The 17,983-nt window shown below is 44.0% G+C and overlaps 1 protein-coding gene across 2 annotated transcripts in view; it reads right to left on the reverse strand.

Annotated features, from left to right (window-relative positions):
- The window catches only part of cdkal1 (CDK5 regulatory subunit associated protein 1-like 1), a 649,501-nt gene that overhangs the window by 468,519 nt on the left and 162,999 nt on the right, over positions 1 to 17,983 (reverse strand). For both annotated transcript variants that reach the window (XM_045226277.1, XM_045226278.1), the window contains exons 5-6: positions 15,611 to 15,707; positions 1,249 to 1,297 (exon numbers count right to left, since the gene is read on the reverse strand). In XM_045226277.1, the coding sequence (XP_045082212.1) occupies positions 1,249 to 1,297; positions 15,611 to 15,707 (146 nt within the window). The remainder of the gene's footprint in view (positions 1 to 1,248; positions 1,298 to 15,610; positions 15,708 to 17,983) is intronic.

Raw genomic sequence — 17,983 nt, forward strand, 5'->3', positions numbered from 1 at the left:
GTGCGGGGGGCTGCCTTAATCGACGTCCACGTCATCGCCGCACAGGGAGCAGTTATTGTTTGGGGTTAACTGCCTTGCGCAAGGGCAGAACGGCAGATTTTTTCCACCTTGCCAGCTCTGGTATTCGAACCAGTAAGCTCCATTTAACTTACATTTAACCCAGGACTATAAGCTTCCAATTAACCCAGGACTGTACGCTTCCATTTAACCCAGGACTGTAAGCTTCCATTTAACCCAGGACTGCAAGCTTCCATTTAACTTCCATTTAATCCAGGACTGTAAACTTCCATTTAATCCAGGACTGTAAGCTTCCATTTAACCCAGGACTGTAAACTTCCATTTAACCCAGGACTGTAAACTTCCATTTAACCCAGGACTGTAAACTTCAATTTAACCCAGGAATGTAAGCTTCCATTTAAACCAAGAATGTAAGCTTCCATTTAACTTCCATTTAACCCAGGACTGTAAGCTCAATGCTACACCTGTATTATTTCTGAGAAAGATGTGTTCCTGAATAAGATGGAGTCTAGCCTGGTTCATCTAGTGGTACAGCCAGAGTCTAGCCTGGTTCATCTAGTGGTACAGCCAGAGTCTAGCCTGGTTCATCTAGTGGTACAGTGAAAACCAAAGCTCCAGACGACATATTCATGAAAAGAGGAAAATTGAAGAAGAAAAAGGTAATGGAGGAAAGGAAGAAATGAAAGTGAGTAAAAGGGCAAGAAGAGAGAAGAGACGGATAACAGCTCCTGTCCAGACATCACACACACAGGCACACACACACACACACACACACACACACAGATGGGTGCAGACACACACACGCACACACACATCACACTGTGGCAATTATTATTTATCCCTCTCTTTGTCAGATGCTAAGCCGCTGAGCGTCGGGTAAGGATGAAAACAGAATGAAATAAATCAAGCCCAGGCGTTTTACATTGATGAATGTCTGACATTGGGAAGGGAAATTTGACAATTTATTGCTATCAGAAACAGATAAATGTCCTAGACTGAAGGACGGCTCGTTCTATAGCGGCATGGCTCTGATGTTAATGTTTCTTCAATTGAACTGCTGGTTATTGTAAAGCTTTTCCACAAACAAGGTCAGATAATGCCCACATAAAACACTGTGGTATAAGACTAAAGAGTATAATATAATGAAAACATATATGACATAATAATATGTATGATAAGAAATCCTGTAAACACACAACGGTTATGTGACGGTTTTAGTGTGTGTCTCACCTTTCACAGCCTCGTCCACCACCTCCACCACACGGTCAATCTGCTGAACCTGGAAAACACAGAGGACGGGGTTAGAACACAGAGAGGACGGAGTTAGAACACAGAGAGGACAGGGTTAGAACACACACAGAGGACGGGGTTAGAACACACACAGAGGACGGGGTTGGAACACACACAGAGGACGGGGTTGGAACACACACAGAGGACGGGGTTGGAACACACACAGAAAGGACGGGGTTGGAACACACACAGAAAGGACGGGGTTGGAACACACACAGAGGACGGGGTTGGAACACACACAGAGGACGGGGTTGGAACACACACAGAGGACGGGGTTGGAACACACACAGAGGACGGGGTTGGAACACACACAGAGGACGGGGTTGGAACACACACAGAGGACAGGGTTGGAACACACACAGAGGACGGGGTTGGAACACACACAGAGGACAGGGTTAGAACACACAGAGAGGACGGGGTTAGAACACACAGAGAGGACGGGGTTGGAACACACAGAGGACAGGGTTGGAACACACACAGAGGACAGGGTTGGAAAACACACACAGAGAGAGAGCGAGACAGAGACAGAGAGAACATGGTGGATAAAACACACAAATCTACAATCTACAATCAAATCATATATGTCACAGTGAAATGCTGACTGATGGGTCACAACAATGCAGAGAGAAAAAAATAATGACATAATAGAAAGATAGAGGAATAACACACACACAGTGGCAGATGACGACATAGCCAGGGATATCTCTCTAAGCACGGCAAGCGGTACCGGAGCGCCAAGTCTGGGAACAAAACGCTCCTTAACAGCTTCTACCGCTAAGCCAGAAGACTGCTGACCAGTTCATCAAACGGCCACCCGACTATTTGCATTTACCCTCTTATTTTATTATTATGTTTTGCACTGACTCTCTTGCACAGGCTCGATGTTCACTCACTGGACTCTACCCACACACACTCAGATATACTACACTGACACACACAAACATTGACGCCACACACACACACGTTCATATTCCTTCAAATACGCTGCTGCTACTCTCTGTTTATTATCTATGCATAGTCACTTTAACTCTACCTACACGTACAGTGGGGAGAACAAGTATTTGATACACTGCCGATTTTGCAGGTTTTCCTACTTACAAAGCATGTAGAGGTCTGTAATTTTTATCATAGGTACACTTCAACTGTGAAAGACGGAATCTAAAACAGAAAATCACATTGTATAATTTTTAAGTAATTAATTTGCATTTTATTGCATGACATAAGTATTTGATCACCTACCAACCAGTAAGAATTCCGGCTCTCACAGACCTGTTAGTTTTTCTTTAAGAAGCCCTCCTGTTCTCCACTCATTACCTGTATTAACTGCACCTGTTTGAACTCATTACCTGTATAAAAGACACCTGTCCACACACTCAATCAAACAGACTCCAACCTCTCCACAATGGCCAAGACCAGAGAGCTGTGTAAGGACATCAGGGATAAAAGTGTAGACCTGCACAATGATGGGATGGGCTACAGGACAATAGGCAAGCAGCTTGGTGAGAAGGCAACAACTGTTGGCGCAATTATTAGAAAATGGAAGAAGTTCAAGATGACGGTCAATCACCCTCGGTCTGGGTCTCCATGCAAGATCTCACCTCGTGGGGCATCAATGATCATGAGGAAGGTGAGGGATCAGCCCAGAACTACACGGCAGGACCTGGTCAATGACCTGAAGAGAGCTGGGACCACAGTCTCAAAGAAAACCATTAGTAACACACTACGCCGTCATGGATTAAAATCCTGCAGCGCACACAAGGTCCCCCTGCTCAAGCCAGCGCATGTCCAGGCCCGTCTGAAGTTTGCCAATGACCATCTGGATGATCCAGAGGAGGAATGGGAGAAGGTCATGTGGTCTGATGAGACAAAAATAGAGCTTTTTGGTCTAAACTCCACTCGCCGTGTTTGGAGGAAGAAGAAGGATGAGTACAACCCCAAGAACACCATCCCAACCGTGAAGCATGGAGGTGGAAACATCATTCTTTGGGGATGCTTTTCTGCAAAGGGGACAGGACGACTGCACTGTATTGAGGGGGAGGATGGATGGGGCCATGTATCGCGAGATCTTGGCCAACAACCTCCTTCCCTCAGTAAGAGCATTGAAGATGGGTCGTGGCTGGGTCTTCCAGCATGACAACGACCCGAAACACACAGCCAGGGCAACTAAGGAGTGGCTCCGTAAGAAGCATCTCAAGGTCCTGGAGTGGCCTAGCCAGTCTCCAGACCTGAACCCAATAGAACATCTTTGGAGGGAGCTGAAAGTCCGTATTGCCCAGCGACAGCCCCGAAACCTGAAGGATCTGGAGAAGGTCTGTATGGAGGAGGAGTGGGCCAAAATCCCTGCTGCAGTGTGTGCAAACCTGGTCAAGACCTACAGGAAACGTATGATCTCTGTAATTGCAAACAAAGGTTTCTGTACCAAATATTAAGTTCTGCTTTTCTGATGTATCAAATACTTATGTCATGCAATAAAATGCAAATGAATTACTTAAAAATCATACAATGTGATTTTCTGGATTTTTACAGACCTCTACATGCTTTGTAAGTAGGAAAACCTGCAAAATCGGCAGTGTATCAAATAATTGTTCTCCCCACTGTATATATTACCCGTACCCCTGCACATTGACTTGGTAGCGGTACTCCTTGTATATAGCCTTGTTATTGTCATTTTATTGCGTTACTATTTATCCTTTAGTTTATTTAGCAAATTGTTCTTACTTTTTTTGTAAACTCTGCATTGTTGGTTAAGGGCTTGTAAGTAAGCATTTCACAGTAAGGTCTACACCTGTTGTATTCGGCACATGTGACAAAGACAATTTGATTTGAAGCTGCCTCTTTTTAAAACAGAGCATATAGAGGCCTATCAGGGGCTTTCTGTTTTATGAATGCGATCCCAGGGTTTTTTCTGCAAAGAAAAGGCTTGGGCGGGTCGCCTAGGTATTTTTTTCTTTTCGAGCTGCCTATGTCCAAACAGTAATAAAAAAATAAATTATGTTACTATGTTTGAGTCACTCAAATAGCATAAGCCATTGCAAAATGTGTAGAATTGCAGGAAATTAGCTTTAAAACTGCACATTTTTCTCTCTGCTTCATTGCAAAATGTGTCGAATTGCAGGAAATTTGCTTTAACTGCACATTTTTCTTTCAGCTTCATTGCAAAATCTGTCAAATTGCAGGAAATTTGCTTTAAAACTGAAACATTTCTCTCAGCCTCATGGCAAAATGTGTAGAATTGTAGGAAATTAGCTATAAAACAGCAAAATAATGTCACTGCAACCAACAAGAGGGCATCAAATTTTCTGTCAGCAACTGCACCATTGGCCATGCCCACCACCAAAGCACCATTTCGATCAAGAAAAAAACCTGGATCCTACACACAGCCCCAACCGAGACAGACAGGATAAACATCAATAGATTTTCAATAACCACTTTGGTCCAACGGCCGTTACTCCTGTGCGTAAATATCCTTCCTAGTACTTCCTATTACAGTCAAGCTGTTACTATGAAGCACAGGCTCATGGTTTGATATAGGAAGCCATATTTCATGTTATGTCTCTGAATCTTACTAAGCACAGAGCTGTGTGGTGTGAGTGTACTGGTAAAGGGATTTTAGGTTTTTCCCTCCATATAACTCCAGATAACTATCTAGTCCATCCAGATAACTCCACATCTAGTCTCTACAGATACAGTTGAAGTCGGAAGTTTACATACACTTAGATTGGAGTAAATAAAACTCGTTTTTCAACCACTCCACAAATTTCTTGTTAACAAACTATAGTTTTGGCAAGTCGGTTAGGACATCTACTTTGTGCATGACACAAGTAATTTTTCCAACAATTGTTTACAGACAGATTATTTCACTTATAATTCACTGTATCACAGTTCCAGTGGGTTACATACACTAAGTTGACTGTGCCTTTAAACAGCATGGAAAATTCCAGAAAATGATGTCATGGCTTTAGAAGCTTCTGATAGGCTAATTGACATCATTTGAGTCAATTGGAGGTGTACCTGTGGATGTATTTCGAGGCCTACCTTCAAACTCAGTGCCTCTTTGCTTGACATCATGGGAAAATCAAAAGTAATCAGCCAAGAACTCAGAAAAAAAATTGTAGACCTCCACAAGTCTGGTTAATTCTTGGGAGCAATTTCCAAATGCCTGAAGGTACCACGTTCATCTGTACAAACAATAGTACAAGTATAAACACCATGGGACCACGCAGCCGTCATACTGCTCAGGAAGGAGACGCGTTCTGTCTCCTAGATATTAACGTACTTTGGTGCGAAAAGTGCAAATCAATCCCAGAACAACAGCAAAGGACCTTGTGAAGATGCTGGAGGAAACAGGTACAAAAATATCTATATCCACAGTAAAACGAGTCCTATATTGACATAACCTGAAAGGCCGCTCAGAAAGAAAGAAATCACTGCTCCAAAACTGCCATAAAAAAGCCAGACTACAGTTTGCAACTGCACATGGGGACAAAGATCGTACTTTTTGGAGAAATGTCCTCTGGTCTGATGTAACAAAAATAGAACTGTTTGGCCATAATGACCATCGTTATGTTTGGAGGGAAAAGGGGGTCGCTTGCAAGCCGAAGAACACCATCCCAACCATGAAGCACGGGGGTGGCAGCATCATGCTGTGGGTGTGCTTTGCTGCAGGAGTGACTTGTGCACTTCACAAAATAGATGGCATCATGAGGAAGGAAAATTATGTGGATATATTGAAGCAACATCTCAAGACATCAGTCAGGAAGTTAAAGCTTGGTCGCAAATGGGTCTTCCAAATGGACAATGACCCCAAGCATACTTCCAAAGTTGTGGCAAAATGGCTTAAAAACAACAAAGTCAAGGTATTGGAGTGGCCATCACAAAGCCCTGACCTCAATCCTATAGAACATTTGTGGGCAGAACTGAAAAGGCGTGTACGAGCAACGAGGCCTACAAACCTGACTCAGTTACCCCAGCTCTGTCAGGAGGAATGGGCCAAAATTCACCCAACTTATTGTGGGAAGCTTGTGGAAGGCTACCCGAAACGTTTGACCCAAGTTAAACAATTTAAAGGCAATGCTACCAAATACTAATTGAGTGTATGTAAACTTCTGACCCACTGGGAATGTGATGAAATAAATAAAAGCTGAAATAAATCACTTTCTGTACTATTATTCTGACATTTCACATTCTTAAAATAAAGTGGTGATCCTAACTGACCTAAGACAGGGAATTGTTACTAGGATTAAATGTCAGGAATTGTGAAAAACTGAGTTTAAATGTATTTGGCTAAGGTGTATGTAAACTTCTGACTTCAACTGTAACTCTCTATCCAGTCCCTCCAGATAACCATCTAGTCCCTCTAAATGACTAGTTGATCTGTAACGGTAGATAGGTTATGTCACAGACTATTCAGTCAGAGCTGTTTTCATCAGATATGTCTGAAGGTTTGAGTTTAAAGGTCAAAGGTAAGGCAGGGTTCACCTGAAGGTTAACTCCAGGGGGGTATGTTGTTTCTCTATGTCACCTCCCAGGGTGCCTCCCTCTTCACCCGACTCTCTCGGTCATGCTCACCGCTAGGCTAACTGACACTGCTAGGCTAACTGACACTGCTAGGCTAACTGACACTGCTAGGCTAACTGACACTGCTAGGCTAACTGACACTGCTAGGCTAACTGACACTGCTAGGCTAACTGACACTGCTAGGCTAAGTAACTGACAGCTCCACAGAAAAAAAGTATGCTTATGCCGGAGGAGTCTGGCTGAGTGACAACACTGTCAAATCCGGACCACATACAGTGCCTTCGGAAAGCAAAGCATTCAGACCCCTTTCCTTTTTCCACATTCTGCTACGTTACAGCCTTACTCTAAAATTGATTAAATAAAACATGTCTCATCAATCTACACAATACCCCATAATGACAAAGCGAAAAACAGGTTTTTAGAATTTGTCCGCAAATTTATAAAAAATACAAAACAGAAATACCTTATTTACATAAGTATTCAGACCCTTTGCTATGAGACTCGAAATTGATCTCAGGTGCATCCTATTTCCATCTATCATACTTGAGATGTTTCTATAACTTGATTGGAGTCCACCTGTGGTAAATTACATTGATTGGACATGATTTATAAAGGTCCCACAGTTGACAGTGCATGTCTGAGCAAAAACCAAGCCATGAGGTCGAAGGAATTGAGTTTAAAGGTGTCGGGAGACAGGTTAGTAGAGAGAGGAAACTGATAGTCAGGAGACAGGTTAGTAGAGAGAGGAAACTGACTATCCATTTCCTCTCTCTACTAACCTCTCTCCTGACTATCCGTTTCCTCTCTCTACTAACCTGTCTCCTGACTATCCATTTCCTCTCTCTACTAACCTGTCTCCTGACTATCCGTTTCCTCTCTCTACTAACCTGTCTCCTGACTATCCGTTTCCTCTCTCTACTAACATGTCTCCTGACTCGGTTTCCTCTCTCTACTAACCTGTCTCCTGACTATCCGTTACCTCTCTCTACTAACCTGTCTCCCGACTCAGTTTCCCCTCTCTACTAACCGGTCTCCCGACTCAGTTTCCTCTCTCTACTAACCTGTCTCCTGACTCGGTTTCCTCTCTCTACTAACCTGTCTCCTGACTATCCGTTTCCTCTCTCTACTAACCTGTCTCCTGACTATCAGTTTCCTCTCTCTACTAACCTGTCTCTTGACTATCCGTTTCCTCTCTCTACTAACCTGTCTCCTGACTCAGTTTCCTCTCTCTACTAACCGGTCTCCTGACTATCCGTTTCCTCTCTCTACTAACCTGTCTCCTGACTATCTGTTTCCTCTCTCTACTAACCTGTCTCCTGACTATCAGTTTCCTCTCTCTACTAACCTGTCTCTTGACTATCCGTTTCCTCTCTCTACTAACCTGTCTCCTGACTCAGTTTCCTCTCTCTACTAACCGGTCTCCTGACTATCCGTTTCCTCTCTCTACTAACCTGTCTCCTGACTCAGTTTCCTCTCTCTACTAACCTGTCTCCTGACTATCCGTTTCCTCTCTCTACTAACCTCTCTCCTGACTATCCGTTTCCTCTCTCTACTAACATGTCTCCTGACTCGGTTTCCTCTCTCTACTAACCTGTCTCCTGACTATCAGTTTCCTCTCTCTACTAACCGGTCTCCTGACTATCAGTTTCCTCTCTCTACTAACCTGTCTCCTGACTATCAGTTTCCTCTCTCTACTAACCTGTCTCCTGACTATCAGTTTCCTCTCTCTACTAACCTGTCTCCCGACTCAGTTTCCTCTCTCTACTAACCTGTCTCCCGACTCAGTTTCCTCTCTCTACTTACCTGTCTCCTGACTATCCGTTTCCTCTCTCTACTAACCTGTCTCCCGACTCAGTTTCCTCTCTCTACTAACCGGTCTCCCGACTCAGTTTCCTCTCTCTACTAACCTGTCTCCTGACTATCCGTTTCCTCTCTCTACTAACCTGTCTCCTGACTCGGTTTCCTCTCTCTATTAACCGGTCTCCTGACTATCAGTTTCCTCTCTCTACTAACCTGTCTCCTGACTATCAGTTTCCTCTCTCTACTAACCTGTCTCCTGACTATCAGTTTCCTCTCTCTACTAACCTGTCTCCCGACTCAGTTTCCTCTCTCTACTAACCTGTCTCCCGACTCAGTTTCCTCTCTCTACTTACCTGTCTCCTGACTATCCGTTTCCTCTCTCTACTAACCTGTCTCCCGACTCAGTTTCCTCTCTCTACTAACCGGTCTCCCGACTCAGTTTCCTCTCTCTACTAACCTGTCTCCTGACTATCCGTTTCCTCTCTCTACTAACCTGTCTCCTGACTCGGTTTCCTCTCTCTATTAACCGGTCTCCTGACTATCAGTTTCCTCTCTCTACTAACCTGTCTCCTGACTCAGTTTCCTCTCTCTACTAACCGGTCTCCTGACTATCCGTTTCCTCTCTCTACTAACCTGTCTCCTGACTCAGTTTCCTCTCTCTACTTACCTGTCTCCTGACTATCCGTTTCCTCTCTCTACTAACCTGTCTCCTGACTATCCGTTTCCTCTCTCTACTAACCTGTCTCCTGACTCAGATTCCTCTCTCTACTAACCTGTCTCCTGACTATCCGTTTCCTCTCTCTACTAACCTGTCTCCTGACTATCAGTTTCCTCTCTCTACTAACCTGTCTCCTGACTATCAGTTTCCTCTCTCTACTAACCTGTCTCCTGACTATCAGTTTCCTCTCTCTACTAACCTGTCTCCTGACTATCAGTTTCCTCTCTCTACTAACCGGTCTCCTGACTCTGTTTCCTCTGACACGTCCTACTGTCCTGTCATAAAATAATGAAGTACATAAGGAGATCAAAGCTCCCGTTCTCCTTTACATTAACAGACAATGCTTACCCTGTATTTTACACTCCAACTAGGGAGCCACAACCAAACAGCGATTTGAAACATTCCATTTGAATAACTGCAGGGTAAACCCAGCTTCTCATTCTATGCACATGCACACACCTCATTTAGACACTGTTGGCCTTGCCAAGCGCTGTATTACATTTAACTCCTAACTGCAGGAAACGCCATCAACCCCAAACCACATTAAATAAAACAACAGCGTAAAAACACTGTGTCTGAAACAGTAAAACAGAAACACAATGTGACACAGAGCTAAAACGACATCCAACAACAAATCACAGCTCTGTGGTGATTCAATCTTCTATTGATAAACAGGAGAATCAAGGGTATGGACTGAAAACGACGCAGCGAAAGAGAGAGAGAAGCTTTTACGCAGCCCTATTTCCTGGTCCGTTTTGTTCCCTTTCCACCCTCTGTTTCCCCCTCTCCTCTCCTCTGCTGTGTTATTTCTGCATGAGCCAATCTAACCATTCATTTTTATCTCATCCGTTTTTCCTCTCCTGTGGTTTCCCCTTCTCCTCTGTGTTATTTCTGCCTGGGGAACCAGAGATTGTAAAATCTGATCTATTAAAGGAAATGTGCATCAACTGTGCCCTGCTGCAACCCACAGTTAAATAGTTGGGGCTAGCAGGCCTCCACTCCCGTCCAGGGCCCACCCCCAGGCCTCGCCGGGCCTGGAGCCCCATTACCCATCCCCGTCCCTGGGCCGAGTGCAGCAGGGCAGTGGGTACCGCCTGGAGGACGGGATAAACAAGCGCTACCCCCCACCCCCCATCCCCTATCCCAAATGACACCCTATTCCCTTTATAGAACAATAACAGACCCTAGAACAATAGGGAACAGGGTGGCATTTGGGACACAACCAAGGCCTCTCCCGTCTGGCAGCAGTTATATGCATGATAAGCATGGAAAAAAAAAAATCTATTTGGTCCTAATGGGACAGCAATCTGTGTCCACTCTGAGCAGCGGGAGAGAGGCAGAAGGGGCTGAGACCAGCAGAGAGAGGGGAGAGGGGAGGGAGGGAGAGGGAGCGGGAGAGTGTGTGTGTGTGTGTAGGCCGAGCCCATCGGAGCAGGATGCACTGCTACCCTTTGGGTGGCTCCACTTTAAAACCTGCTGTACTGCTATACAGGCCAAAGGACATAGAAACCACCACATTACTCCCAGTGGAGCTGAGTGGAAACAATGAGATGAGGGAGAGGGGATTTCTTTCAACTGTTTAGCAAAACATACTTTTAGGACCATGGGACGTGCAATGGGCACGTCTGACAAATGTATTGATAAGTATAATAATGTAAATGTAGATTGTAGATTTAGTACATAAATGCGGGAAATGATAACATTAGTGTCCATTTAAAGAGATGAAACTCAGATCATCCATTTGGTTTTCCTCATAAAGCCACATCTGTTTAGGGACCTGGGAGGGATCGATGGATAGTGCCACCTTTGATCTAGAAAGCAGGAACCCCCCCCCAGTCCTTCCCTCCCAAACCCCCTACTCTCTCATTACTATAAGCTAGCTACCATGCTGGGGTCAGGGCAAATTGTCTCTGCCTGTGACTGTGTGAGGTGTGCGTCTGCGGGCAGTCCATCCATACGTGTGTGGACTAGAGAGAGCAGAGGAGCGGGTACAGCTCAGTGACAGCAGGGGGCAGCTGCCATTTGGACCCTCCAATGCTCCTGCGGCCGACACGCTGTGCCAGGAGATGAGAAACTAACAGGTAGCGCTAACCCCAATACAGTGAGGGAAAAAAGTATTTGATCCCCTGTTGATTTTGTACGTTTGCCCACTGACAAAGATATGATCAGTCTATAATTTTAATGGTAGGTTTATTTGAACAGTGAGAGACAGAATAACAACAAAAAAATCCAGAAAAACGCATGTCAAAAATGTTATAAATTGATTTGCATTTTAATGAGGGAAATAAGTATTTGACCCCTCTGCAAAACATGACTTAGTACTTGGTGGCAAAACCCTTGTTGGCAATCACAGAGGTCAGACGTTTCTTGTAGTTGGCCACCAGGTTTGCACACATCTCAGGAGGGATTTTGTCCCACTTCTCTTTGCAGATCTTCTCCAAGTCATTAAGGTTTCGAGGCTGACGTTTGTCAACTCGAACCATCAGCTCCCTCCACAGATTTTCTATGGGATTAAGGTCTGGAGACTGGCTAGGCCACTCCAGGACCTTAATGTGCTTCTTCTTGAGCCACTCCTTTGTTGCCTTGGCCGTGTGTTTTGGGTCATTGTCATGCTGGAATACCCATCCACGACCCATTTCCAATGCCCTGGCTGAGGGAAGGAGGATCTCACCCAAGATTTGACGGTACATGGCCCCGTCCATCGTCCCTTTGATGCGGTGAAGTTCATCAGAAAAACACCCCCAAAGCATAATGTTTCCACCGCAGCATTCCTCCTCCTCCAAACACAGCGAGTTGAGTTGATGCCAAAGAGCTCGATTTTGGTCTCATCTGACCACAACACTTTCACCCAGTTCTCCTCTGAATCATTCAGACAGGCCTGTATATGTGCTTTCTTGAGCAGGGGGACCTTGCTGGCGCTGCAGGATTTCAGTCCTTCACGGCGTAGTGTGTTACCAATTGTTTTCTTGGTGACTATGGTCCCAGCTGCCTTGAGATCATTGACAAGATCCTCCCGTGTAGTTCTGGGCTGATTCCTCACCGTTCTCATGATTATTGCAACTCCACAAGGTGAGATCTTGCATGGAGCCCCAGGCTGAGGGAGTTCAGTTCTTTTGTGTTTCTTCCATTTGCGAATAATCGCACCAACTGTTGTCACCTTCTCACCAAGCTGCTTGGCGATGGTCTTGTAGCCCATTTCAGCCTTGTTTAGGTCTACAATCTTGTCCCTGACATCCTTGGAGAGCTCTTTGGTCTTGGCCATGGTGGAGAGTTTGGAATCTGATTGATTGATTGCTTCTGTGGACAGGTGTCTTTTATACAGGTAACAAGCTGAGATTAGGAGCTCTCCCTTTAAGAGTGTGCTCCTAATCTCAGCTCGTTACCTGTATAAAAGACACCTGGGAGCCAGAAATCTTTCTGATTGAGAGGGGGTCAAATACATTAAAATGCTAATCAATTTATAACATTTTTGACATGTGTTTTTCTGGATTTTTTTGTTGTTATTCTCTCTCTCACTGTTCAAATAAACCTACCATAAAAATTATAGACTGATCATTTCTTTGTCAGTGGGCAAACGTACAAAATTAGCAGGGGATCAAATACTTTTTTCCCTCACCGTACCTCTCATCCCGCATAAAGATGAACCGCTAGCGTTACGCTAACACCTGGGGTTGTAAAATTCCGGTACATTTTATAAAATTCCCAAGTTTTCCAGAAATTTGGATTTCCTGCTTATTCCCTTGTGATTCCGGGAATCTTCCATCCATAATTTCTGAAAAACCTGGAACAAAAATACCTGAATTTTGCAACCCTACTAACACCTCTGTCTCTCATCCCTCATAGAGATTAACAGCTAGTGGTAACCCCTCTCACAGTCTCTGATCCCCCATTAGAGATGAACACCTAGCGCTAAGGCTAACCCCTCTCACTGACTCTCATCCCCCATAAAGATGAACAGCTAGCGCTAAGGCTAACCCCTCTCACTGACTCTCATCCCCCATAAAGATGAACAGCTAGCGCTAAGGCTAACCCCTCTCACTGACTCTCATCCCCCATAAAGATGAATACCTAGCGCTAAGGCTAACCCCTCTCACTGACTCTCATCCCCCATAAAGATGAACAGCAAGCACTAACGCTAACCCCGCTCACTGCGTCTCTCATCCACTGCTGCCTTGCCGCCCGCTATGATCAATAGTCTTTTCAGGAAGACTGTACTTAACAGTCTGCAGACCTCTTTTAACTTAATTTAAAAGCAGAGAAAGCAAAGAGTAGAGAGGAGAGAGAGAAGGCCCGCTGGGCCAGAGTTTCTTTAGAAGCTGCTGCTCTCCTCTATCGCTGCCCCGTCGCTCAGTGATCGCTAGCTCTGCTGATATGACATTTATCTTTAATTTCTCTCAGTAGTAAAGCACACCTGGGTGGATAAACCGAGAGAGAGAGAGAGAGAGAGAGAGAGAGAGAGAGAGAGAGAGAGAGAGAGAGAGAGAGAGAGAGACTAGGCACTAGGATCTATTTCTGCTGTCGGTGGGTAGAAATACTTTTAAGAGGAAAATACTTTATGGAGTCCAGGGAAGGTTTTCTATTTGAAATGGAAGAGACAAGAGAACTCCTGGTGGTTTTCTGAGGGCCGGTCGAAACCATGGGGATCAAATGCCTTCATGGGATAGAAGTCTAAGTACAATTGTTTGAGTGTTGCATTAGGGGCCTAGGCAACGGCAGGGAGAAGCAGATCGCAGCATAGGCCTATCTAGTAGAACCGTTTGAGTTCTGCAGTAGGGAAAATAAAGGCAGTGAGGTAGAGGCAGAAAACAGCCTAGCGTGTCTATCTGAGGATCTCATGCTCATTAACTGTAGTTGTATTTTATGTTTAGGGAAATGACTGACTGAACTGAATCCACTCAGTGAGGGTTGTTGTGGGTAAATCTAAGATATGTAAGCCTTGTTTGTCATTGTATCAAGGGCTTAAGTGAAATTGCATCAGATAAACAACAGAGTCGAAACAAACATTGAAATCACATTAAATATTCCCCCAGAGACCAATGCCAACAATATAAATATTCCAAACATAATCGAGCCTTTCAAAAGAGCAAAGTTATCTTTTCATCAAGCGTCCATTTTAAAGAAGGGCTACTCCCTGAATTCTCAGAATCATGAACTTTGATGGATTATGTCTGCTTGTATGACTCTTTCAAATGAAATCAATACGTGGATATTATCACTAAGGTCATTTCTATACTCACTATTGTGCCTGGCTGTATGTCCCCTTAATAAACATCAATGTCCTGTGTTATGTTAAACACCCTATATCATGAATAATGCATTTAAATTCAATATACAATCCCATTCATGTCAACTCCCAGGTTTAAAGAAAACAGCTGGTGAATTCATTGCTGTGGGACTTTCGATGTGTGTAGATTACATTACACATTGATTATTCTATTTTCCATGTAGCCTTAAGTGTGTCCCCCAAATGGCACCCTACTCCCTATATAGTGCACTACTTTTGACCAGAGCCCTATGTGCCCTGGTCAAAAGTCATGCACTGTATAGGGAATAGGGTGCTATTTGGGAAGCAACCTTAGTTATCCTTGAAAGTTCCATAACCTCAGGAATGTCAACTTCGTTGGTGGATTTCTAGAATATGTAAAACAAACTGGAACATTTGCATAAGATGACTGGTGTAACTGAAAGAAGGCGTGGTCTAGTTAACTGCCATCCAGCACCTGTTCCATCTCAGTCACTTATTATTAGTCAACAGACCTTATTGCTTGCCTGCGTGCCTGACTGACTGTAGTCCAACCAATATCAATATGAGAAAGACTCTTAGGAACACAGAAGCAGTCACACCTAACAAACTGACTCACTTCTTCAAATATTAAGACCTTGTTAGGTCATGTTTATAAATCACTCATAGTAGAAAACACGGTTGGCAGAGTAAATACTGGAGTAGACAGTAGATGTTAAAGGACATTCAATAACAGACCTTAGAGCAATAACAGACCTTAGAGGTCTTTCAGTCAGCTGTCTAGAGCAGAATTGGTATCCATTCCATTTCAACTCGTCAGTTGAATTGGAAATGAATCAATTTCCTAATAGGGATGCAACTCAATTCCTGAATCGACTGGAATTGAGCCCAACTGTGGTCTATAGTCTAATGTGGAGTCCAACGATGTAGGACAGAACTTCTGTTTTGCCATCAAAACACCCTCCACCACACATACATACCACAAGGGAGAGATGGCAACACAGGGAGGAGAGGAGGAGACTTACCCCGATGATGCTGAGTCCTTTAAGGTAGTCCATCCTGGGCTGGGCCTGGGGAACACATCCAGCTACCACCACCTTCTTATCCTGCTCCTGGGCCTTCCTGACAGAAACACAGACACGGCAGGGTTAACACAGGGAGGGCCAACGGTGGCTAGGAAGGTCAGACTATTTTTTTTGCAGTTTTCTTTAGCACAGTAAATGCACAAAATACTTTCCAAGGGAGCTAATAGGGACAGATGAAATCAAAACCTTGACAATTTGCTGTATTTCAGTACCACAGCATATCATGTAGTTAAATGATTTCCTGAACTGATTGACTGTCCAACATGTTGTGTTGTGCTTCAGCATGCCAGGGAAAAAGCTGTACAGGGAAAAATGTTCCATAGAACCATAGATGGTTCCATAGATGGTGCCATAGATGCTGCCATAGATGGTGATATAGTTGCTGCCATAGATGGTGATATAGTTGCTGCCTTTGATGGTGATATAGTTGCTGCCATAGATGGTTCCATAGATGGTAAGCAGAATGGACAGATGCTGAAGTGCTTGTGGCTAAACTTCAATATAAACTCAGTTACATATCTGTAAAGTCATCACCAATAGAGTGAGTGGTCTGGGATAGAGAGAGTGGAGACGGATGAGACGGACAGTGACAGTGTACATCTCTTTCAAACTGGCAGCAGCCTTGGAAGGCCTTGGAGGCTTGGAAAAACAAGGTTATTTCTGCAGCCTGTCTAACAGTGGAAGGGAAATGTCCATTCTTCAACATCATTTTTTTATTTATTTAACCTTTATTTAACAGGGAAGAAATATTGAGACCTAGGTCTCTTTTTCAAATGCTCCCTGTATAAGACAACATAAATATACGGTACACAAAAAAATAGTAATATATACAATGGGGAAAAAAAGTCTTTAGTCAGCCACCAATTGTGCATGTTCTCCCACTTAAAAAGATGAGAGAGGCCTGTAATTTTCATCATAGGTACACGTCAACTATGACAGACAAATTGAGGGGAAAAAATCCAGAAAATCACATTGTAGGATTTTTAATGAATTTATTTGCAAATTATGGTGGAAAATAAGTATTTGGTCACCTACAAACAAGCAAGATTTCTGGCTCTCACAGACCTGTAACTTCTTCTTTAAGAGGCTCCTCTGTCCTCCACTCGTTACCTGTATTAATGGCACCTGTTTGAACTTGTTATCAGTATAAAAGACACCTGTCCACAACCTCAAACAGTCACACTCCAAACTCCACTATGGCCAAGACCAAAGAGCTGTCAAAGGACACCAGAAACAAATTGTAGACCTGCACCAGGCTGGGAAGACTGAATCTGCAATAGGTAAGCAGCTTGGTTTGAAGAAATCAACTGTGGGAGCAATTATTAGGAAATGGAAGACATACAAAACCACTGATAATCTCCCTCGATCTGGGGCTCCACGCAAGATCTCACCCCGTGGGGTCAAAATGATCACAAGAACGGTGAGCAAAAATCTAGTGACCTAGTGAATGACCTGCAGAGAGCTGGGACCAAAGTAACAAAGCCTACCATCAGTAACACACTACGCCGCCAGGGACTCAAATCCTGCAGTGCCAGACGTGTCCCCCTGCTTAAGCCAGTACATGTCCAGGCCCGTCTGAAGTTTGCTAGAGTGCATTTGGATGATCCAGAAGAGGATTGGGAGAATGTCATATGGTCAGATGAAACCAAAATAGAACTTTTTGGTAAAAACTCGTCGTGTTTGGAGGACAAAGAATGCTGAGTTGCATCCAAAGAACACCATACCTACTGTGAAGCATGGGGGTGGAAACATCATGCTTTGGGGCTGTTTTTCTGCAAAGGGACCAGGACGACTGATCCGTGTAAAGGAAAGAATGAATGGGGCTATGTATCGTGAGATGTTGAGTGAAAACCTCCTTCCATCAGCAAGGGCATTGAAGATGAAACGTGGCTGGGTCTTTCAGCATGACAATGATCCCAAACACACCGCCCGGGCAACGAAGGAGTGGCTTCGTAAGAAGCATTTTAAGGTCCTGGAGTGGCCTAGCCAGTCTCCAGATCTCAACCCCATAGAAAATCTTTGGAGGGAGTTGAAAGTCTGTGTTGCCCAGCGACAGCCCCAAAACATCACTGCTCTAGAGGAGATCTGCATGGAGGAATGGGCCAAAATATCAGCAACAGTGTGTAAAAACCTTGTGAAGACTTACAGAAAACATTTGACCTGTGTCATTGCCAACAAAGGGTATATAACAAAGTATTGAGAAACTTTTGTTATTGACCAAATACTTATTTTCCACCATAATTTGCAAATAAATTCATTAAAAATCCTACAATGTGATTTTCTGGATTTTTTTTTTCTCATTTTGTCTGTCAT

Source organism: Coregonus clupeaformis, chromosome 17 (assembly GCF_020615455.1).
Source record: "Coregonus clupeaformis isolate EN_2021a chromosome 17, ASM2061545v1, whole genome shotgun sequence".
NCBI classification, from domain to species: Eukaryota; Metazoa; Chordata; class Actinopteri; order Salmoniformes; family Salmonidae; genus Coregonus; species Coregonus clupeaformis.